Source organism: Apis florea, unplaced genomic scaffold (genome assembly GCF_048593485.1).
Source record: "Apis florea isolate Af1SG1 unplaced genomic scaffold, ASM4859348v1 contig_3170_pilon, whole genome shotgun sequence".
Lineage (NCBI taxonomy): Eukaryota > Metazoa > Arthropoda > Insecta > Hymenoptera > Apidae > Apis > Apis florea.
In genome coordinates, this window is record NW_028256714.1 from 3,101,558 (window position 1) to 3,127,107 (window position 25,550).

The 25,550-nt window shown below is 34.9% G+C and overlaps 1 protein-coding gene and 1 long non-coding RNA gene across 5 annotated transcripts in view; one reads left to right on the forward strand and one right to left on the reverse strand.

Annotated features, from left to right (window-relative positions):
• The window catches only part of CalpC (calpain C), a 31,536-nt gene extending 6,223 nt beyond the window's left edge, over nt 1-25,313 (reverse strand). Inside the window, exons 1-6 of one of the 4 annotated variants that reach the window (XM_086910394.1) lie at nt 24,804-25,220; nt 11,654-11,906; nt 11,015-11,149; nt 10,470-10,613; nt 7,807-7,876; nt 3,389-3,671 (exon numbers count right to left, since the gene is read on the reverse strand). In XM_086910394.1, the coding sequence (XP_086766520.1) occupies nt 3,389-3,671; nt 7,807-7,876; nt 10,470-10,607 (491 nt within the window). In that variant the 5' untranslated portion in view covers nt 10,608-10,613; nt 11,015-11,149; nt 11,654-11,906; nt 24,804-25,220. Of the gene's footprint in view, nt 1-3,388; nt 3,672-7,806; nt 7,877-10,469; nt 10,614-11,014; nt 11,150-11,596; nt 11,907-24,803 lie in introns of those variants that run through there. The other 3 variants (XM_086910396.1, XM_086910395.1, XM_003692906.4) reach the window with 3 other exon arrangements.
• Nucleotides 21,269-22,495, forward strand: LOC147657365 (uncharacterized). The gene is made up of 2 exons (XR_015292636.1): nt 21,269-21,466; nt 21,654-22,495. It is a non-coding gene; the product is annotated as an uncharacterized LOC147657365 (long non-coding RNA).
• Nucleotides 25,314-25,550: the final 237 nt, after the last annotated feature.

The following is a 25,550-nucleotide window of genomic DNA, read 5'->3' on the forward strand; positions in this document are numbered from 1 at the left end:
ACAAACGCGAAATATCGTTTCATCACAATCGTTTATGGGTACCAGTTGATTTCAAACGATTTAACATTAATCGATTGCATCGTTTATTCAACGTCGAACGGAAGCCATCAAGAGGCAACAACGCATTATCAATTATTAATGAATCCCGACCTCGATTCCTTTGCGAAGTTGTTGACCAATACGATCGTAGCCACATCACAATACATATTTTTCGATATCTAATCGACCAAATCGAATTTCGACTAAATCGAAAAGAAATTCCATCGCTTGAGGAAATCGCGTGTCTTTAGAAATTAATAAAAACTAACGTATATATAAATTTATCCATCTTTTCATTAAATGTTGTCCTCGCGACTTTCGATCTTTTTTCAATTCGAGAATCGTGTCATTTTTTAATCGATTTAAATCGACAATAATGCTAATTAGATAAATTTAGATCTAACGATATTAATCAGTTTTAATCCGGTAATACTTAAAGTATTATAATCATATAAGATTTATTACAAGTGTAGGAATGTATTAATCGATTATTTCACTTTCGTGCCATTTTATGATGCAAGTTATAAGGTTTGGTCTCTTTGTTCTGCTTTCTCCTTGCAGAACGCGGCACAACCACGACAATTTCTCGTTACGCGTGCACACATATTCGCCATTGTGACGCAAGATGAACGCGTTTGATGATGAAATTATAACGAGCTGTGTTCTCGACCGTTAAATAGATGTACTCGCTGCAGGTATTTTTCTTAAACTTATGAGCAATGGAAAAGATTAAAAATTTGACTCGATCGTATACTATATCAATACTATATCAGATAGAATTCTAATTCGTTAATAACATTAATAGAAATCATATTTGGTTGGCCAATGTTTGAACGAGTAACTAAGAATAAGCATTTTGTTTGAAATTTTGTTAGTTTCAACACGATATTTACGAATTTTTTTTTTTTTTTTGTAATTGTGTAATTCGAATAAAATTTAAATGAAAAGTAGGACTTTTAAATCACGCTGCGTTCGCGTTATCCAGGCATTCAAATCTCCAGTTTCTGTATATGAGAAACAAGCAAAAGCATTCTGTTTGTTAAAAAAGATTAACAAATTATAAACAATAACACTTTCTAAATATTTTTACAGTTAAATATTTATCGACAATTAATTATTCATCACTTAATGATACAAAAAATACATTTTGAATAGTTTCAAAAAAAAGTATCTACGGAAAGGTATAAGTCTTGCGTCTGTTGATCTTCAAATGATATCTGACAGATAATATTAATCTTTCGGTATAAAATCCGGAAAAAAAATTTTTAACAATCTTGTTAAGAAACGATTTACAGATTCCTTGAAATTTCTTTCATTTCAAAAACTTTGGATAACATATAACTATAAAAAACGAAAACAAAAAAAAAAAAAAAAGAAAAGAAAGAAAATCCTTTTTATTATCCATATTTAATGGCGCAATATCAAAGCGTTCTTCAGCTTCGATAAAGCAACGATACACGCACACGTACGCTACGAGCGTGTAAATATCGCGTTATCGTCGATGAGAAATTTGTCACGGTTATGGATCTCGGTAAACAAGAAAAGAGGGGAAAGAAAAAAAAAAAGAAAAGAAAGAAAAGAAAAGGCGAGGTATGAAAACTCGGCGATTCTTATCCCTCTGCTCTTCTTTCGTTGCCACTCACGGGGTCGTCTTCCTCTCCGAGGCCGTCACGTTGCAGCCGTTTCAAGTGCAACGCCCAGGGTTTACATCCCTGACGGCAAGAAACGAGAAGAGGCCGAGGAAGGGAGGCGAGTAAGAAACGGATAACGAGGTGAAGGAGAGAAGAAGGAAGGAGAAACGGTCATCAGCGGAAAGATTAAGAGGAGGAGCAAGGACCTTCGGCAAAACCGGTCATCGTTCGTTCGTCCGCGTAAACGCTTCTTCCACCTCGCAGAGGAGATCTCTTCGCGCTGTACCCGCGGCGGAGATCCGCTCCGTAGATCTTGCGAGACATCGGGAATAAATTCTGTGTCTCTACGATATGAAACGTTCGCTTCGTTTATAGTATTCGCGAAACGCTTGATTACACGCCCCTTCGTTACAGATCGTATCTTCTAAGCGTCATGACGAACCGTGTGTGTTTTCATTAGGCCTTTGAGATTGCTGCGACGTTGCGGCTCATAAGTTTTATGTATCTATTAATGATCCTTATTGCTTCTTTTTCTCTCGCTCGAAGGCGGCGTTAATTTTTCCTTTTCGAATCGATAACTAGAAATGGACGATTACCAGAAATTTCTTATTTTTCGAATTTTTGGAAGATTTAACAAAGGAAGAATTTATGCGATAACTTTTTAAATTTTTATATATACGGATATGAAGAAATATCATTTAATGTTAGCGATAAAATTTACGTAAATAATTTTGTAGAGATTATAATAAAAAATGTGTAAATGTTATTTCTTTCGAATAAGAATCTCTCTCTCTCTCTTTCTCTCTCTCTCTCTCTCTCTCTATATATATATATATATATATATATATCTTCGTACATTGTTTATGGAAAGCATCGAAAATCAGAATCATCGGACGACTTTCGAATTTTCTTCGAGAATGGAAGACCGTGGGTGGATATGCAAATACGCGAATAACTTTCATGCTACCACGGCCAATCTTGTAAGTTCGGGTGGGTGGCGTGGGTGTTCATCAGGTGGACGTTCACGGTGCGTTAGCACGAGAATCGACCTTACCGAGATCGATCGATGAACCCAGATACACCACCACGTTATACGCCCACGCGAAATCGCGATTCGATTGAAACTGATCAATTGCCCGTTTCGATGTTATAACATTCTATCTCGGTGTTATAACACCGAGCAGAATACACACGTTTCTTCAAAACTCGTTTTCTACTCGTGACATCATCATTTAAATGTCCATCACATTATAATCAACATTTTTACGTAATGAATATTTCGGATGAAATAAGCACGAAAAATAAAGAAAGTTCAATTATCCGAGAAAATTACATTATGCGACAGAGAATATTTATTAAAAAAAAAAAAAAAAAAACTTTCGACTTTACGTTTCTTTAAATCTTTAAATCGAAAGGTGAAAAGAAGAAAAAGAAATGAAAAGAGAGAATAGCGAAAGAAAAAGTACAATGTGCGATAGAATAATAGTCGCACGATAAAATTATGCGATAAAAAAGTATTTTTACGTAATTACATTATTCGAAGGAGAAAAATTCTTTCAATCTCACGTTGACATCTCGAGTCGACTCACTTCCCTCTTCTCTAAAGCCATATCGGAAAATAAAGACAAGAGGCAAGCGCGAGAAAGAATCTCATGCGCGGCCGATCACTTGATGGACAAATAGCCGAGCGCTCTCGAGCCCGACCACTTCCTACTCACTTGGCGTACGCTTTCTCCAGAAGAGCCGGCCAGAATTGATCACTGTGACGACTTTGCACGAAAGCTAGCCGTCCGTGAATCGCCGGTAGCCTGTCGTCGACGAGAACTTCGACCCATGCGCCGCACCACCATAAACGGAACCTGAATACCCCGGCGTACTCGGCCGTCGGCGATCCAGGCGGTTCTCCATTATTCCCGAATCCTTGGTCGGCTGGAACCACCCTGTAGAACAATCCTTTGCTCAGGTGGAGAACTCCCAGACAGGAGACCAGCCATTTGTCACCTGAATTTAAGAATAAATTATACGATATTAATTCTAATTAATTTTAATTCTTAATAAAAATATACGCGTATATATGATGAGTTGATAAAATGAAGAAATGTATCAAAGAAATTTATGCTTCGTTTATTCTGAGCTCAGTCGAACGATTACGCTTCGTTTCCCTTGCTATTGAATAAACAGTTTTATTTAAACAGATCAGTGGTGTTACGTAAGTAAAAATGATATAAGAGATCGACTAACAAGCTTATTCTTTTTTATTATTGAATTAACTTTTACTGAATATGAATGAGCTGCTTGTGATGCGTATTGCAAAGCATATTGATTTTTTTTTTTTTTTAAAGAAAAAGACTTAAAACAGGTAAACAATGGAAGAATGGGGAAACGTGTTTCGCAAAATTAGGTAAATTATAACTGAACGTTCTCGTTTATATATCTGTTCTTCGTTCATCGCACGTGAGATCGATATATAGATATAAAGTGAACCACATTGCGATTCAAATTAACTTTCTGTTAAGTACGTTCCGCGTTATGCGTACTGTTATCGTTAATTAATCTGGCGTAGAGTTACGAGGGATACAACTTCATTGTTCGTTGCAATTATTCATTCTATTATAAACAGAAGGTGTCGGAAAATGCTGAATAATGATTGAAAGTGAGAGGATGTTAATATTTATATAAATTCAAAAAGGAAAAATAAAAATTACGCATTTCATTTTCTTTTTGTCTCGTTATTAAAATTAAAAAGAAATATTTAACGCATAATCGGCGATTACACGTTTCGAAAACGAAAGTCAATCGAGTAATGAATCGTCGTCGTTACGGTATTCGATCGAAGTAAATGTTCTCACGAGGTTACGACACGCGTCGACCGAACATTACAAATCTATTTCACCTGTTTACATATTTTATTAAACCTGTTCCATAATTTATCGAATAACACCTCTTTCTCGCGGATTTATTCACGATCTCACGTTTGTTTTTATTCAAAACGAATAAATCAAATTATAAATACTTTCCATCCATAAGATAAAATCAATAAAAGAATCTGAATCTGAAATGTAACTGGCTCGATTAAAAAAAATCAATAAATTCGATAAATAAATTGAAATTCAAAATTTTCCCGCGCAAACTTCCATGTTCCATTTTTCCCTATGCGTAGTAAAATTGATCTTTCAATCGGTTTAAAAATCGATACATACACATTTTGATTTTCTCAAAAAATTTGCACAGTAATTAGAAAAATGAAAATCCGTTAAATATCCGTAAAATACGATATTTCTGTTCGATATTTCTAACGTTAAAAACATCGTTCATTAACAAGATTTTTACGATTCTCCATAAATAACTTATCGTTGAAGAAACTACCTTTGACTTTCTTTTCGAACGAAGAAAAAAAGTGAAGTCGTTACGACACACTGGGAAGAATATCGCAATTCATTCACGCGTGATGATCGTTTCTCTCGAAAGATGATCATCAAGAAATCGTCGCCGGAAAAAATTCGTCGTAAACGGGGTGATCGATCATTTACCATGATCTGATTAACTCTCGTATGTCTGTTCAAACGATATGCGCACCGATCCACTCTCACTGGAGTCCCGAGGCAACCGATTTTCAACCGCAAACGATTACAGATGAGCTAACCGGTGCCCAGTTTTCAACGAGTAAACAAATATTTCTACTCGACGCGAGCAAACCAATCGTTTCGTCGAGCTTCGACAACTCTTGGAGGAACAATGCCCGCGTAATTATGCCCACCAAGTGGTACTCCATTGACATTGGTGTCAAGAGTTGCAAGCACATTGTGCAATGACAGACGATTTCAGGACGATTTCGAGCGTGATGGCTTGGCTTTCGTCGAATCGTGGGAAAATAATTATTGATTAAGACTCGTGTAATCCTTATTTTAACGGCTTCCACGAGACAAGATTGTTCGATACGTTAAACGTCGTCTGCATTGTTCTCATTTGATCGTAAACATGTACGTCGGCGCTTGTAGAGCGGAAAAAAATGTGGCTTGACTATTCAAATAAACGAGAAAGAATGAACGTCTGTGAAAGAATTGTCGTGCAAGCCTGTAATTGTATGACTATTTATAATTGAAATCGTAGAACTATATCAACTATATTACGATGATCTTGAACTTTTAAATTTTTAGTTCATTTATCGTTGTTATAAATCATCTCATTCTTCGTATTACAAGATATAAAAATTATAAGAATAAATCGCACTTTTTTTTTCACGGATTGCAAAGAATTAAATTAATTTTCGATTTTCGTATTTATCCATTGTTTATTTTCACATATATAATTATCTTCTATATTAAAAGTTCATTCGTATCTAATCGATCTTAAAATTTGAATATATTAGAAAAAAATATTATTCTTTTTTTCTCATACAGAATCACTCGTGTTCTAACTGAATCACTATTTCAGAGATATCACTTATGTGTATCATTAAACGTTACGCAATAAATGAAATAAAATGTGAAGAAGAAGAAGAAAAAATATTCTATCCGAGGAGAGAATATTTATTTTAAAAAACGTCGAAACATTTCCAGTCACTATATTCCAATCACCTTGTTTCGTAACGCGAGCAATTTGAATCGTCTTAATGTAGGTCGAAAAGAAATGATCACGTGTCATGGTAATCCCCATTCGGCCGCGCATGCTGTTACATGCTTATGCACACTAACGGGACACGATGCCGCGTCGCCTTGGAGAACACGCGTTTGCACGAATTCCCGGATCGCTCGACTTCCGTCCACGATGTCCGCCAATTGCACGAGTCTCCTCACGAGACGGAGATTAAGACCGCGATGCGTTCCACGTTCTATACTTGGCGTAACTCGTAACTCGTCGACGAGCGATGCGACAGGTCGATAGAAACACGCTTGCGAGAATCTTACTGTTTAACACACGTGTAGAGGTAAAATTACAAATTGTCGAGAGTACGTTTGGAGTATGGTAAAATTATTTATATCTTTTTATGTCGAAATTTCGTCTTGTAAATCGATCGCTACTACTTCCATCATTTTTTGGAAATAGAAATTTCTCAAGCAAAGTCAATTTCGATCTTTAGATCCAAAGATATTCTCATACTTTTAATTATTATCCTGTCTATTATTATTCAATAAAGTCATAAATCTTATTTGATATTCGATAAAATTGATTTTTGATTTTCATTAAAAATTTATATGATCCTTAGCATGAAAATATTAATATCGATTTTTAATAACAGGAATAATATGATTGAATTATGGTATATATGGTACTTCAAATTTACAATGATCATTGAGTATGGATAAAAATAAAATAATATTCTCTGGCTTCCACATTCCTTCAAAGCGATGTAAAAATAAAAGTACACGAGATAGCCGTGCGATTATCATACAATACCGCAGTTCGGTTATTCGTTAATTAAATTGCCGGGAATATCGATTATATCGGTACATGGTCGTATATGTCGTGGCTGGAAGAAAGTCGTTTCGTTCTTAACAGCTTTGAACCACAGTATCCGCAAGAATATCTCCCACGTTTCTCAAAGGTTACCGGAGTCACTTTCAGGGTTTGTACGATTTCGAGGTCGTTCATAGAAAGACTTGTATCGATTCGTGTTTTCGTGATGATAATAACATCGTGTTAAGAGGAAATATTATAATCATTGATGTTAATGTGAAAGATGTGAAAGTGGCTGCAAGATGTCATCACGGATACATGAAACATAGAGCGTGATTCTTCGTCACTTTCTTCTGGTAAAATCGAAATTCAATATATTAGAAAAGATATAATAAAATAAAATATAAATTTAATCGTATAAAGTATTTTGAATTGAACGTTTATAACTTAATAATAACTTATATAAGATAAGGTGTTTAAATAAAATACAATAAACTCTATTATAATTTCTATCAAGAAATCTATTTTAATTTCCATCAAGGTGATTCATTCATGATTCAAAATTACGAGCGTATATATTTTTATGCATCGGATCAGAATAAAACGGAATTAAATATTTAAATAACTTTATTTCTTCTATTTATTTTATCTTTTTTAACGAACTAAGAGGTATCATATAAAATATATGATGATAATAATAATAATGTGAATTGCAAAATAAAAATTTTATTACACTTACCCATTTTTCCAGGAATTACATCGAACTGAGCTGGTGTATCGCTGACAAATATTGGACGATTGCATAATTCCTAAAAAAAACAAAAGAAAAATTATTCGTTGAAAAATAAATTATTTATTAGTTTCAGATGTAAATGCTTCTCTTGTTTCATTTAAAAAATACAATTCTTTTATTCGTATTAATATTTAAATATACTAAAAGTTTTATGCAATTTTAAATCGTAAGAAAAGTCTAAAACAATTAAGAAATTTATTTTGCATTACAGTATTAATTTGTCAGAAGTTTGATTACATCCTCAACTATGGAACAAAGGATGATTATATAACGTTTTATGTTCCACAACGGATAAATATTCTCAGACAGACTTGGAATGCAATTCGCAATGAGTTCTATGCTTGGTCGAAACCTTCAGAACCTACTTTCTGTACAGGTGTCATCTTTTTATCATTCTTTTCGCATCTGAGAAATTGTTTCCACGTTGTTTCCGGTTTCGGAAGAAATTTCTTGTAATTACGTGATTTAGAATGTCTAACACTACATGACAGATAGTCGTTAATTACGGATAATTATAATTCTGGAAAATATCATAAATGCCGTTTATATTTTCATTGCCATGTCCATCCAACTTTTTCCACTTCCGATTTTTATTATACAAAAACGCTTGTTTTTGTATGATACATTTCATCAGATGAGAAACGTAAGCGATTCTAAAGATATATAAAATTCTAAATTTAAAAAACTTTATAATATTTCCTTGTTTATAAAATTTTAAATTTAAAAAATTTATTTTCTAATTGTATTCGATTTCCTTATTAAAAATTAATACTCAACAGACTTTCAAAAAACAAATTAAGATGTTACGTAATATAATATAATTACATCATAATTTCATTTTGATTTATACTTCTTCGACGATTTTTCTTTTCAATACAGAATATTTAACCTGTCGTTCTTCTTCACTACTCTCGTCACGCTCACCTTCGATCCTTTCCGGTCGCAGTAAAGTGTGACACGTAAATGTGCGTCTCACGTAATACCTATTGCGTGAACGCAATTGTCGACACTGTTGTAGAAACCAGCCGATGTCAGTAGCTTTTATTACGATCATTATACGCAACAAGGAGAACCATAATGTTTCGTTTCAAAGGCTAAATAGGCTCCAGTTACGCGTAGGCAACCTTACGCTTATTCTCGTTTCTCGGTTCGTCGTGCGTAATTAATCTATCGGATCGTTGATCCCTTGAAAATTATCCTCGTATCCTCGCATTTATTTTTAAGATAAGCAAGGTAACTTTAGATACCCTCACAATTAAATATTTCGCAGCAAAACTTTTCCTTGCAAAAATTTTTGTTTCCTGTTTAACTATTTAAAATTGTTTTCAATATTTGATAAAAGTATTTAATAAAAATTGTCAATCTTAAATATTTTGAATAAATTTAGAAAAAGCGTATCTGCTAAATTTTGGAAAATTCTCTCTGTGAGAACGTTAATAATCTTATTTCGATTTTTAGAGATCCTGGAAGATGATGAAAAAGAATCTTTTTCTATGAATCTTTGTAAAAATTGTATTTCGAATATCTATATTTAAAATTACGTTGTATATATATATATATATATATATATATATATATATATATATATATATATATATATAGTAGAATAATTGTTATAAGGATAATCTTAGAAAAAACCCGTTAGTACATCATGTACAGTAAAAATGTTACTACGATCATAAGCACGAAGATGACAAAGACACGCACTATGTGTCAAGGTTGCGTACTGTCGCCGTTACGGTTCCTAGATTTCAGATTCCCCGTTCTTCCGTTGGAACTGAAGCGAATCAATGCCACTGGTCTCTACTCGATGATAAATGAATATAGTTCGCATCAATAATGATATATTGATCGCAAATGAACAGTTACAAATTTTTTGGAATTAATGGATCATTACATTAATAAGGAATATCAGAGTCACTACATATATAAAACTATACTCGTGAAATTTAATATAGGTTTTTAGGGTTATATTAGGCTGGAAAATCTCAACTTATAAAGAAACAAGAGACTATGGGAGTGTGCAAATATTTAACGCTAAATTCTGAAATCTCAAGAGAGACAAAAAAATGAATGATACCTATTCTTGGACTAAAATCATATATGTATTAAGTACAAGAAATTTCAATAGAGAAAAGTATTATCTATGAATCATGAAAAGCAGAATTTTCTAGGATCTAAACGCTTTAAGAAAGCTAGAAGAAATTTTGATGTCAAGAAAAAATGATTATTTCAAATTCATGTAGAATTTTTTTACATGTGAAACTTCGATTACAATTTCACGATTATAGAATTGGCTGTGATTTTTAAAAATTTTAGAATATATCGACTAAGTCTCGGCTGAAATTTTTAAAATTTTAATAGAATTCTTCAACTAAAATCCCATGGTTTCAGGAAGTCTCAAGTTCTCTATGTCAGATACCACAATCCAGAGTTGCTTCGCCTGAATTCTACGAACCGAGAGGTTATGCGAACTAGGTAGAGATGATGTTAACTAGTCGTACACAAATCGTAATTGTAAATTATGCTTTTCACATAAATATTACTCTTATAATGCGATTAATAATGATAATATAATTCATACAAATGTAATTATGTCGAGAAATTACCTTTGGTCTCTTCCATTGAAATTGAAACGGAGGTGTTTGATGATAGAAGACCGAGGTTTGCGTTGCTGGAAATTCTGGATCTTCCCATAATTCACCTCGTTTCAAGCACGAACGCTTGATTCGTTCGTACTCGCTCATTACGTCCTATAACAATAAAATTCCACCCGTTAGTTAATTACTACAATTTTTAATCCATTAATATTTACTTTCTATTCTTTGATTCACGTATACATATAACTGTCCCTTTCGAGAATTTCTCGTTGATATTACTACAATGAGGCTATTAACACAACTGGATCAGTGTATTGCATTCTTAATTAATATTTGCAACAAGTTATGTACGAAAGATGAGAAACTAACAGTACAAATCTTCATACTTAAATTATTATTTTAATTATTTCATGATTATTATGATAGAATTCCTTCGTAACGTTGCTGCTAGTATTAAATATGTATTAATATTCTATCGCAGACATGATCAATGTTTTTATGTTACGTAAGATAACACCGTGAACATCAAGCGCATTAAAAACGATTATTACGACCTCGATAGGATGTGATAACGTTTCAAGACTTCATCGAAAACCCATTGTATCGAGGTCAACACTTTCTCTCCTGGTTGAAAGACTTCGTTACTTCGAATACGATGTTTCCTTTTATAACCGCAAATAAATTCATTTCTATGGGCAAATAAAAATATTTTTAGATAATCATTGAACGTGAAAAAAAAATGACGACTCATAGTTTATAATTATGATAGCTTGAAATTATATTACTTATGAATCTGTGTTAATAGCTAATAAATAGACACGTTTCGTTTTATATTTGCTATATTCTTTGGATATTATTACGACTTTATTGTGTCTTTCGTTGTTAAAAAATTTTCTCAATTTGAAAAAATTATGGAAAAATTATTTCAAATATATATAACTTCTCGTTTATATTTATATTAAAGCTTTTCTTCAAATATTAACAATCTTTCTGTTTGTTAAAAGTAAAATTGAAATATAAAAATTCAAACATTCAAAAAGATTTGAAATAATACTAATGCATGGTAAATAAAATCGAAACTTATCTTATTATTTTGCTATATTGTCGATCGAGTAAATATACCTATCAATACCTACCAATCAACTTTTTACAAGATGATATATTATAAAAGCCAAGATAACTATGAAAATTACTTTTCTTTCTTTCGAATATGATTTCTTTCGCCTAGATCTGCAGATCTGCGTTAAAGCACGATCTCTCGCCTGGCCCGTGCAAGAGTAAACGCTTTCGAATCCTAACGAATCGTCGATTTCCCCTCGGCAGAATCATCCGTCTGTTATTACTGAAGATCATCTTCGTCACGGAAGAGATACCCACGAACTAGCTGATATTGTAATTTGCACGTCCAAAAGGAGGATGTTCGTCGTGGTTGAACGAGTAGTGTCACTGCAATTATATTTCACAACCATACGATTGATAATACATTTTCACTTCGTGTAGGCGATAACGCGAGAGAATGCGCATGCGTATGCGCATGCGTGTATACACTCGCGAAAGCGTCACGATTGCGAAACGCATAATTATATCGGTTGGTCCGCCACGTTCTGACCATTGTTCCAGCCAACTAAACCTGTCCACGGAACAATCTAGTGCACCAATTAAGATCGTAACGAGTCCCTACCGCATAGCGGCTAATTAGAATGCCTCCGAGACTCTTCCACATTGAACCATTTGAACGGTTTTCTGCTATACCGATTATAGCTTGACATATTGGATTAAGGTGCGCCCTTTTCTATTGTTATTTAACAAAGATATGGTATTTGTCTCTTGAATTTGTCCCTTTTGCAATAGGATAGGAACATGATCGTTTCAATGATTATTTTATGCTAGTATTTTACGCTTTCTATTCTTGAAATAATTATATGGATCTAGAATAGAGTATTGATATGCAATTCACTCATTAATATTTTAATTTTTGAAAATATATGTAAAAATGCCATTTTCGATAATATTATCAATAATCATAGTACAGAGTTAAAATACTATGATAATTAAAACGTGATAACGAAAATACAAAAAATAGAAAAAGAACGTGGTCATTATTGTTTCGTATTTCAGTTTTCTATAATGATGTGTGTGGCACTTAAATATATTTAACATTTTAACATTTAATGCTAACGTTATCATTCTCTTTTAATGTCTTTCTTAACTAAATGCGTTTTCGCAATTTTTGTTGCCTTGTTAAAACTGAATAAACATTAGACAATACGAAGCTACCAAATTATATAATATCATCGTTGTGATGTTATCTCGTTTATTCAAATCAGAGATTAACGAGCAAAAAATCAATGAAATCCGAAATATACACCGATACATACATTTAATAATCGATCGGGAATGAATATTTTAAATATTCTATCAACATATCGCACAGCAACATGTATCATATATTGCACTGAAATTAACATTAAATTCTAAATTATATACAAAAGTTTTGAAGCTCTTACAATTATATCGAATTCTTAGAAAATGTATGATTGTAATAATGACAATCGAGACAATTATTCAATTATTCATTATTGAATCAATTTAATAAATAGATCTTTGTTCAATCGTGTTTCAAGTAACACGTTCGTTATAGAATGATTCAGATTGTCGTTGATAAATTTTAATTCCGCGAACCGGTTTAAAGGTAATTGTTTTGGTAGGCCAGTGAGCTTAAGCGCTTATAGATTCCATGTTGTTTCTACGCAAAAATCTAAGAGATCTGTGATTCATAAAAGAAGTTATATGATATATTTCGTTTCTCAAAATTGATCTCCGAAAACTTTCATTCTATTTTACTTCGTACTACCTTCTCCAATTTAAAACCATTACGATCTTAAGAATATATTCAACAACCGTGCAACGTTGAACCGTGTAACAAGATAATAAAAGAAACTGATCACTCGCAACATGATTAGTGGCCTTGACCGATTCTTTGTTGAACAAAGAATCGACCAAAGAATTAACATTCCGGAACTTAGCTTGAATTAACATCAACTCGAAACGTTAATTTTCGCAATCCAACACCTGTGTTTTTTATTTATTCGAATATTTGCAATCGAGTATATAATAAATAAGTAACGAAAATCAAATAATTTATGATTCGTTAATAGTCAAAATATTTGATCGAAAATCATCTGCAATCTCATTTAGGATCCGCATCCTAACTTCAAGAGTTTAAGTTTCCATTTGAAAAATAACACAATTTAAGAACAAAAACGGTCGCGAGAAGCGGTCATCGGAGTTCACTTCGCAGGAAACCACATTTTATTTACAGAATTACCGGTTGCTCGGTAATTTTTTTCCTTTTTCTTTTCTTTTTTTTTTTTTTTTTTCTCCTTCTTTTGCACGGCCAGCATCGCGCCGCGTTGCAATCATCCGACGAAGGGAAGCATGAAGGCAGCGGCATGGTATTCCGTCAGAGATAGATGCCCCTGGCACGTACCACGGGGAGAGAGATTTTACATTGTACGTGCCGGGTTATTCGACTTCGCCTTCCGCTAAACCGAACACTTCTCTCCGATCCACTATACACGTTACCCGTATAATAGCTACCATACTCTCTCGTACCGGTCGGACTAGTTTCACGCTTGGCTCTCCCGCGGCCTTGAAGCGCGCCAACCGCCGCTTGCAAACTTGCGACGAGAGAACACCTTTATGGTTTTGCCTCTCCCGACGATTCTTCGATCCAATCGCGCGGTCTCCATAGATTCCTGCTCCTTCCGGAATTTCAGTTTTTAGCACGTTTATGCGCCTGCGATGGAAGACAACACGAGCCAACTTGGGACGCAAATTACCTACGGTAATTCTAATCTCGGCGTGTCTCTTGGTTCGAAACGATGCTGGAAACGAATCGATTGGAAACGTTCTTTCTCGAAAGGAAAGGCGTGGCTCGGAATAATAATATTTTTCGTGGAGAGTAGACGGAATTTATAGCGAATGTCGGATCAAGTAAAGAAAATTTAAAAGTAATATAGATAATTGTATCTATGACGGATATATGGATTGTCAGAAAAGTTTTCGGGGAATAGAAATTGAGTTTTGATATCGGTAATACAAAGATTCGAGGCGATGATTTGATAAAGTTATCGTACTTTATCCACGTTTTGTTTCGTTCAATTCTAAGCAATTTTTTTTTTGTATATTATTATTTTAATCTTTGAACACCTCCAAAGATATATCCACGAATATATTTACATTCATATATTTTACACGAATAAAACCACAGAAAACACTTGGCGTGAACGTGATTCAGTATTTACGTCCTCGATGACTAATCGTGCACTTTCTATTCCGTCGATCGTTTTTTTTTTTTTCTCCTATTCCACATGCTCGTTCATGATCCTTTCAACGAGTCCTTTTAAAACTGGTGTAACTAAACGCTCTGAAAAATCTCGAAACGGCACGGAATTACGCAAAGGCTGAGGACGAAAGCGTATCAGAAATTTCTCTTTTATTCCCAAATAGTCGACCTCGTTCATTATGGTTATCCGCCCGTCAAAAATCGCGCTCAAGAAACTCATCCGTAACAAAGTTCTACTCGACTAACGGAACACGTGCGCGAAGTTGCGTTCCTTTCGATTGGCATACGCAATCAATTATCACCTTACTGTTACGGCGTGGAATAGGTAAGACGATTGGGGCTTCGTCGTTAACGAGAGAAACGTGTGTCAGTGTTGAAGATTATTTCTTCGATGAGCGGCAAAGCGGTCGTGGCAAGTTGCTCGCCGTAACGGGATACCAAAGAAAGACCAAGGAGAGTTCTGTGCAACCTCGTGCACTACGACCTTAATTTCCTTCCTTCTATTATGCGCTGCTCCATTTTTCATCCCCCTTGCTCGACCCCCTCCTCTTGCTCGCGAGGAGGAACAATTCGATTTCGAAATTCGCCACTGAATTCTACGTATCGCGCTTCACGCTCCATAAATTTTATCATTTTGGGACGAATGATCTTCACGAAACGCATTTATATTTACATTATTGTTATTCAAAAGTTGAAGAATATATAAATCATATATTCTCGAGATTTCCTCCTCGTTAATTTTATTCTTCCGCGTGATCTTTTCGTTTCGAATAAAATATACATACACGCTCACACACGTATCTTAGAGGTTTCTTCGTTAGGACAAGATATCGCATTCGTTCACAGATATTCATTGTACATTACAAGCTTATAATCTGTAATAATACTTATTATCGTTTGTATAAATCGCGAGATAACTATAAACTTAAAAAAAAAAAAAAAAAACGAAAAACAAACCAACCAAGAACGAAATCGAATTCCCAACTAACCGGGAATTTTTACCAATTCTCGATACCGAACCGCAAAGAGAAACAAATTATTTTCAAGGCAGGCAAAATCCTCGAAGCGAAACCGTGTCTCCTGCAAGGTGCAACGAGATATTATATTAGTTCGTAAATGCAGGAATCGCTTGTCGTATTATTTTAATTTAAAGACCGAGCGGATCGCTATAATCCCTCGCAAGATTATCCTTAATAGTTTGTTGATTCATTCACCGGCGAGATACACCGGTAATTTTCCTCTAGGAGTCATTGCCAGGTCTCCTCGTCCTCCGACGTTCCTCCAAAGATCTTGGGGTTCGATTCACAAGTGCGTTCATCCTCGGTAGGAGGATACACATGCGCGTGGTACGTGTCGGAAATGATTAACGCGACCATGTATGGATCTCTATCTATTATTTACCCTTTGCCTCCTCCGATAAATTATACCTCTTCCATTCCTCCTCGACTTAAGTATGCATTCGGTCGATTGAATATTTCCCTAAATTTAATCTGATCTAGCATCTACAAATGATTTTTAATTATACGTTTTTCGATGTCGCGAGCAACGTTTCTATTTATTTATTATTATCAAGTAATTTTTTTTTGGTAAAATTGTTAAATTTTACATTTTAATATTCGAATGTGTAACGAATGTTTTTCATTAAAACTCGAGAGAAAGAATATATTTCTGTTATTGATAATTAAAGATAAATTTCTTTTCCGAAAGGAATAAATATTTTTATGCTGGAACTTGAAAGAATCTTCGTTTGATTCGAATCGAATTTGATATTTGGATCGAAAGAGTTTCGATTAAAAAAGAAATCCGCTCGCTTTCGTTTAACTCTGTTATTCGTTCTAATTCTCTTCGCAGATATGTTTCTTCGAGAGGGTTCCAGTGACACTGTTTAACGATCGAAAGAACAATAGAGTATATTACTTTGCCGCTCACCACCGGTGACCAAGTTTTGCTTGTATAAACGAGACGCTTTCTCGCATTACAAATAGTAGATACATTAATGCGCAAACGAGCACACGAATTCGTACATTTCAACATCTAAAACAATCCTAACGTTTATTACGTTGTATCAATATTTATACAATCTAACATCAATCTTTACGATCATTATTTCCAAAACATATTCATTATCCCAATTGTGGAAACGATTTCGAAAATTATCCTCGTTTCTCGATCGTACTTTCTCCGATTTGCAGATATACTCTATTGCGTTCTACCGCATCGAATTTTACGCAAATTTCCTCAGTTTCTCGTGTACGTACGTACGTAAAAAACGTTTAAAAGTTTAACGTTCCGTTCGAACGAGACGTTCATTATCGAAATGCACCTGGAAGTCGAATATAATCGTTTCATATCTGTGGTAACTCGTTAAGCGAAGGCGATTCCGCCTCTCGCGAACCACTTCCTGCTCGAACGCGCAGATTCCGCGGCAAAAGGGTTGCGTAACCCGGTAATATATCGTATCCGGATATCTCTGTGCCAGGATTTCCGCGGTGTCTGGTCGGGATTTTTACTCGGTTTCGAAATCGGGAATCGATCGAAGCTAGGGATAGGAATATCGTTTCTTATTTATTCATATTCACGCGGTTCAAACGGCAATCGCCATTGATTATAATTTAACGATAATATCGGTTCCCTTTTCAAACTAGTCACGCACCCTACACACACACATACATACATACGACCGAGAGCAACATTTTCCTACGAACGATTCAAGCGAGTAAATATAAACCGCTTTGTTAAACTTTCCATAAATCTTGCCCTCGCTGTAATTAAGTTTGCTCGTAAGCATCGCGACTTGTAATTTAGCATCGGAACATGGCTTCGAGGTATAAATCCAGTTTATACACGCTGTCCTTTAGGGTGCGTTCTCACCGACCTCTCACGACAATCGACCGACGATTTATTACGAAAGCTCGAAAAATCGTCTGATATCATCCGCGGCAAAATCGTCGAATAGACGCCAAGTTTTTTCATGGTGAGTACAGACTACAATAACGACAATTTCGTATTGGAGCAAGGAAGTTGGGAACGGCGAGGGAAGGATGAAATTTCATCGTACGGGAGGAGGCCGATTTTCTGGGGGTCTAAATGGCCGCGCTCCTCGGGCTCCTTTTACCTTCGAGATCGCTTCGCACGATAATAGAACAACCTGTAAGCGGCCGGCTCGTGCTCCCACTCCCTTGGCAAATACCGGAAATTTGTGCAAGCGCCTTAAGCGCTATCGTCCCGACGATCGAGGAGCACCACGAGCCTCGATCCTCCACGCACTTCACCCTCCTCCTCCACTCGCCTCCCCTCCCGCCCCTGTTCTCCTATGCATCATCATCGTTGTAGATGCAAAAAAGTTTAACGGAAGGAACGGGGGAGGAATGGTGGTTGGCTATCCAAACGATTTATCTTTTGGAAAAGATTTTGCCGCGTATCCCTCCTTCGTTGGAGTTCGAGACTTCCTGATTCTGGGAAGGGAAATAAATAGACGTAATTCTTGGGATAGGAGAGATATCGCGTGACATCCGAACACGTCGCGTTATGACGGTAGATTCTTGATTCGAAGAGAACGACTCGCATTTATTTATACGTGACTAATCGATTTACGAAGAAATTACTCATGGATCGGTGGAACTAGGTGAGAAACGATTTGTCACGGTTTTGTAATTTTTTCTTTTTTTTTTTCTTTCTTCTTTAATTCTCTCGTGATCTTTAAATTTGTGTCACAATTTCGTTATTAATGCATAAGGAACTTTTTTTTTTTTTTTTTTTTTTGAAATTGTAATTTAGGAAGCAAGCAACGCAACTTCTTTTGCGTTTTCTTTCTTCTTTTTAATTTTTTGGAATTTTTTAATGATCGAAAAGAAAAGTCTAATTTGTTTAAAATTAATTTGTCGTACACTGTCGATGTATTTTTATCTCTGTCTTAAAAATTATTCGATTAATAAAAAATAAACGATTGAACGATTAATCATTTATGATAAATGGAAATTTGACTAATCGTGAAAAATGTGAAACATAAATATATTCCACGGCTAATGTAGCAGCAAGTGACATAAAGATGAAATATTACGCATATATAAAATTTCTTTACGACGCACGTTGCTTCATCGAACACATTTTTGCCTCTCTAATCCGCTCATTAACCGATATTAATTTCAATGAACATTACTTAATATCACAACGCGTGTTAAATGCATATGTGGCCGCTTTTACCGTTTCTCTCGTGGATCGTGGATTTACCATTGCGAATGACTCGATAATTACGAACACATCATTCCTGCGGCTAATCCCCGTGTCGAGAAACCACAATGGGAAAAACTTTCAGAGATTGTTAACCGAGTATAAAAGGATTAAAGAAACGATTGAAACGTCGACGTGATTCAACGAGATGCGGCTATGATATAAATGCAGCTATGATGAGATCTCTCCTGAACGACCTTTCGAAGAATGTTCTTTAACACTGAAACCTTGACTTATTGTGTTTTATGCGTTACACGATGAATTTCAATAATTATGAATTTTATCGATAAGATAAATTTTGAATTTAATGTTTTTTTCTTTTTTTTTTTTTGATTCGCAAACTTTTCCACTCCGAATTTTCGCGAAGAAAAATATATAGTTTCGAGGTTAACTTTATTTATATAATGCGACAAATAAATACATCGACGAGTATTTTGGAATCTTTCTAGATTTCTTGAAAATCTAGTAAAAAGAATTTTGTACGGTAAAGATATTGATATTCTAGAATTTTTTAGATTTTTTTTAAACACAGTAATTAATCTTCTACGAATGATAAAGATATTTAAATTTCATAGCGTTGCATGCACGTTATATTTCATAGCTTTAAAACAAACAAAAGTTCATTCTGCAGATTGCAATGCAAATTTAATACGATTTCCAGATATCGTAATGAAGATTCTTCGATACTTTTGATCGTGTTTCTCGAAGAGCGATTGTTAATTTACTATTCGACTTGTGGCCGATTTGGAACGAAGGTATTCTTTAACTGACATTAATTTCATCTTGAAGAGAATCTGATTTACGAGGACTCGTCCAACGAGTCGAGTTTCTTCTCATCGACAGCGAGCTCTAAAATGTTTTTCTGATTCCGAGGTTGAGGTTGTTGCTCCTTACCTCCATTAAAATCGAAAAGTTCAACATGAATATTTCGTTTCTTCCATGATAAATTTCTTATTAGTTATAAAATTAACAAATTATAAATTTCAGATTAGATTTTTCAGAGTATGGAATTGAAACAAATTTTAGCTTTTAGATTATTCTTTTTTAAATCGAATTAAGTAGATTTATATTAAAAAAAAAAAAAATTCCCTTTCCATAAAATATAAAATTCAATTCTAAAATTAAGTTAATCAACGAACACCACAAATATTCGAAATGTGCAAATGTATTTTGCACAAACCTTTCCTTTCTCTATTTCGTAAATCGCAATTCCACTTTTCACAATATTGCCAACCATTATCCACGGCAGTGATTTAAAGAAAATTCAACGATGATTCATCGTGATTTAGTGGTTCGCCAACATTTTTAATCCGTTTCTTTGCGGTCAAAGATGGTTCGACTCGAAAATCGTGTCCTTGATCTCTCTGTTGTCTTCTTAATTCTTTTTCTTTTTTTAATCACTTCCTCGCTATTCGATCCTTGACATTTTAAATAATCCTTTATTAAAAATAATTTCACACAGAATTTACGAAGATTCTTTTATCGAGGAAACTAGCTTTCTAAGTTTTTACTTTCGTTCGATATTATCCAGAAACTTTATCCAGGCCGTTATTCAACCGATTTTTTTAACATTGAAAAACATTCGAATTGTCTACTGGAACTGGACGAAAACACCACGAACGCTTTCTCGCGTGTCGCAACGTCGATGAAAAAAATTCGAGAGAACAGCAATCCTAAAATTTCGTAAGTTTAATAATATAATTTAGAAAAACTATCGTTCCTTTTTTTTTTACATTTTACTCGTATTAAGCGCGTAAATTCATGCTAGAAAAAGAAACAAGGATACAAAAACAAAAATACGCAATCAAAGAACGCAGAATATCATCGCAAAGAAGCAAAAAAAAATTCAACTCATCTTCAAATTTCAAGATAGAAATCACAATGAAAGGAGGGTATCCACTTTCAAGTCTTGTTATCTTTAACAAATCTTCACCGAAAAATTCTCCTCTAAAATTTTTTCCCCCCTTTCGTTTAAATTTTCCCTCCTTTTCAAGTTGAAGAGAGGAGCACGCGAGGCATCGTGGCTGCAAGCTTAATAAATCTTGCAAGAACCAAGAGATTCCCTCCAATTTATAATCCCGTTTCCCCTCGTGGGAGGGAAGGAATATCTTCGAGGGATCGTAAATTCTAGGAAGCGAGCCCAGGCCAACCTATCGGAAGCGCTCCAACTACGGGGTTAGGGGGAGGGGAGGGGACTTTCTACCCGTCCCCGGGAAAGAGTTCTTCTTTCCTGTTGGGATCGACGACGACGACGACGAGGACCACGACGAGAAAGATCACGACCGGTCTCTTCTCCTCTATCGCTTCTCTCTTGTACGCACGCATTGCTTCGTAATTTGTGTGTTTCGAGGTCGTGGAGAGAAGAAGACCCGGTTTCGAGGCTGGAAGGGAATCTCGTGGTGGTAGGAACGTGTCGGTCGAGTTCGAGGTATGTAAGTACACGGGCGCTGTTGCGAACATAACTTATCTTTCTTCTTCTTTTTCTTCCTCTCTCTCTTTTCTTCTTTCTTCAATTAGAGAACATCGTGACAGATGGATCGTTGTTACACATTGTGTATACGTATTTGTGTATGATAATTGTAATTAATTACCAGCCAATGAAATGAAATTTTCAGGATTGTTCGCAGATTTAAATCTGGTGGAAATTGAAAATTTCGAGTGGAAGTTCTTCGAATATATTGAATCGAGTTGCTTGTAAAATATTTATTCAATTTTCACGAGGAGCGATACGCAAGTTGCAACAGACTGACCTAACGCAACGTATAAGAATATGCGGGATGTGTCGAGCGAGATACGGTTATACACCGCATAGGCAAGCCAAGTATTAACGGAAAGGTGTCGATGGCACGGATGTGGGCGACGGCGTTCGAGAAAGTAAAAAATACTCCAGGGCCACGTAGTACATTGTGTTGCGAGCACACCGCCCACTGTCAACCTTATCGTAATCGTATGCGGGCACCGTGCGTTCAACTTATGAAATCATAATAAGAAGAAGGAGGGAGGGAAGGATTTTGAAGAATGCGAGATCACTTTCGACGGATAGATAGATCTTTTTTTTTCCTTTTTTCACGAGAGAAAAATTATCAAATGATGCAATCGTTGTCTCGAATATAAATTTTTAGTTTCGATAATTTGAACTTCGTTAATTTGTGATAAAAATCTTCCGTATCGTAATTACGATGAAATTGAAACGAGAACATTTCTGTGAAACTCGAGCGGAAAAAAAATACACGAGGAAATCGAGGAAGAAGACTTTTAAAATGATAAAAATTATATATATAGCGTGTTTAGCTCGTGTATTTATCTTGTAACATTTTTAATTATACAAATGTTTAATGCTGTTTGGAATTACATAGGAATTAAATTAACAAGTTACACCAGAGGTTCTCAATCTCTCGTAAGTGCATACTGTTGTTAAATTCTGGTATCATTAAGATATACACAAATCTAAACTATATTATATTGTGTTTTTAATTTTTATTACGATTCAAATGTAATAATCCTTTCAAAAAAAGTGAAAACAATATGTTGATCGTATCGAGATAGCAATTTATATTTGTTTTTTTTTCTTTGTTTCATTTGAGTTATCTCGTGATTATTTAAAATAAAAAAAATGAAATTTTTTAAGAAATATCGTTATTTGAGAATCTTTGAATTACACTATAATAATATTTCACAATTTCTTTTTATTACACAAATTACAAAATCACGAGAGGATGACGAATTATACAATTTTCGACGAATCTTCGTTTTATATATATATATATATTGTTACATGTCAAAAGCGTTAATGCGCACGGATTTAATGCATCGAAATTAATCGAAAGAGAATTTAAGAAGCGGAAATGAAAACATAGCTTAAAGGATAAATTACATTTAGTCACGTAAACGAAAGCTCGTGTTCGGTGTGTTAAAATATCTATAGCTTTCGAAGTCGTGGACAGTGTTACAAAGAAATCACTATTCTTCGCTCGTTCCTTCGCATGCATTATCCTGCCGATATTCTCCTCCAGACTAACGTTTCGTATCTTTTTACTGGAAAACGTATTCGTGATATGAGTCTAGACGGTACATATCTATGTAAATACCTGCAGAACACGTATCCTGTACGAGTAAATTATACAACACTGAGGTGATATTTTGCTGAATTTCTAGTTGTAGCTTTTAAAATATTGAATACTTTAATCGTTTAGAATGTTGTTAGCATTAAAGTATTTTATGATAAATATATACTCATTATTTAATCTTCTTTCTAATATATCCTAATTCAATTAACGATAATGCCAGTAGAATATTATAATCATACGAATTTCATTTTATCTAATAGCCCAACCTAAGATGAATATATTAATTCTAAATTAACATGAGAATGTTCACATCTTGATTAATGCATTCTGGCGCAATAAAAACGATTTATTTTTAACAATGCATTTTTGTTACGAGATACGTCTCGTTTTACGTGATAAAACGACGTTAATATCTGAAAATTGTTTCCATTCGAAAATTTGTTTCTTCTTAATCAAAAGGATCTGTCTTCTAATTTATTCGGATATTCGATGTTCCAATCTATATCTCTGTTTTATTATTATATAATAATTGGACGTTACAGCTTTCTCTCAAAAGTTCATATTTTTGAACGAGTATACCTCTATTTATTTACAAGTTTCTTCAGTTATCCTACTCGTTCACATTCCACGTGGATCAAATAGTTTCCATTTCACTAGCTAGATTCGGTGTACCATTCCAGGGTGACTTTCACGCAAAGAAATCATTCTGGTCACATAGCGCGGCGCACCTCGCTAGAAATTCCATAATGACCTACTACTAGGAGGGAAATCTTGGCGCGCACGAGTATCCTCCTCGTGTATGTTTACCCAAGTGTGGAGAAAAACGAAGAATTTCTTTTCACCGAATACGATTTATCGGCATATCGGGCCGAGCAAATGGATCCACCTCGTAAAATATTAACTACGAATCCGTCCACAAGTGTTCACAAACTAGAAAATGTTAACAAGAAGCAATTGTGCACGAGGTTTGAACGTTTACATTCGTATGCACATTGAAACAAAACCCTCGGCTATCCCCCGTCTCGTGTTTCGTTTCTTTCATCGTGTAGGAAACGGTGTGAATGGTTTCATAAGTAATGCCAACAACTACTTTCTCCAGTCTCTTTTAATAGCCTTTGTTACATTACGTCGAAATTGGATGCGAAGTAACGTGATATGCGATTAAATATTTAAGCCATTTATCAAAATCATTGTAAGTAAGAAATATTTGAACAATTCATACACGTGAAACGTTAATTAAAAATGATTACATTTCGTTGAACGATCGTTTTCAATTAATCAACGAATCTCAGAGATCTTCGTATATTTTAAAAGTATGAAGAGTTTAACGAGTTCGATAAATTGTATTATAAAAATTAAAAATTCCTTTTGTTTCTACACTGTTCTACTTTGTTGAAACATTGTAATGATAAAAGATAATGAATTAACCTTAATCATATACAATAATTCTTTTATCAATAAATTATCATTTCGAAGAAGTGATGAAATCAATTCTTAAAATTAATCTTATTTTAAATATAGTTTTATAATAGTATGAGATAGAGTAAAATTTTAATGCTCTATTTTCCTATTGAAGGAAAATAGACTTCTATATATTCTTCTATATATACAAATTATAAGATAGACTTTTGTAAATTACATAAATACATAAATTTTCTATATTGAAATTCGATCAGAAAGCATCGTAGCAATACTCACGTTAACCATCCGTGGCTACGTTTACGTCCCGTCTTCTCCAGACTGTCACCTCTTCGTGGAGGTCCTCTTCGAGATCCTGTTCAAGGTCGCCACGTACCTCTCACTTTATCACTAATCCCAAGTCGGAAGAAAGGAAGGTCCTTACGCACACACTGACCTTACTGCCACTTGCACTTTCATCGATCGACTTCACTGCGCAGAACCAACAACGAGTTGGTGAAAATAAGATTAAAGAAAAGAAGGTGCAAAAGATCGAGAAAACGGTCACGGTGCTGGTCGATAAATCGTAACGAAGCCGTGTCGACGAGAGGTTGAGTAATACATTTGAGAATCACGCGAACCGAGATGCGAAAGGAACATGTCGCAGCTCCGCGAGCGGAGCGAGTTCTGCCACCAACTGACTACAATCGACCGACTGAATGACTTGACTGACTGTGCGCTCACTACTAGCCGTGAACTGCCACTCGCGGATCCGGACTCGATCACCACCATCCTAGCTGGCCTTCCTTCTCTTTTTCTGACGACCATCCTCTCTCTTTTCGCCTTCCTCTTTACCCGCGCGACGCCGCGCCGCCCCCCCCCCTTGCCTATCGCAGGTACCAAACTTTGTTTACGTTGTTCACGTAAAGCTTTCTTAACGATCGATTAAAATATTTACCTAGTTGTGTACGATGTAGAATATTGAATGATTCGTTGAGCGAAGAATGAATTCATATCTGCAATAAATAGAAAATTTATCGGTATATA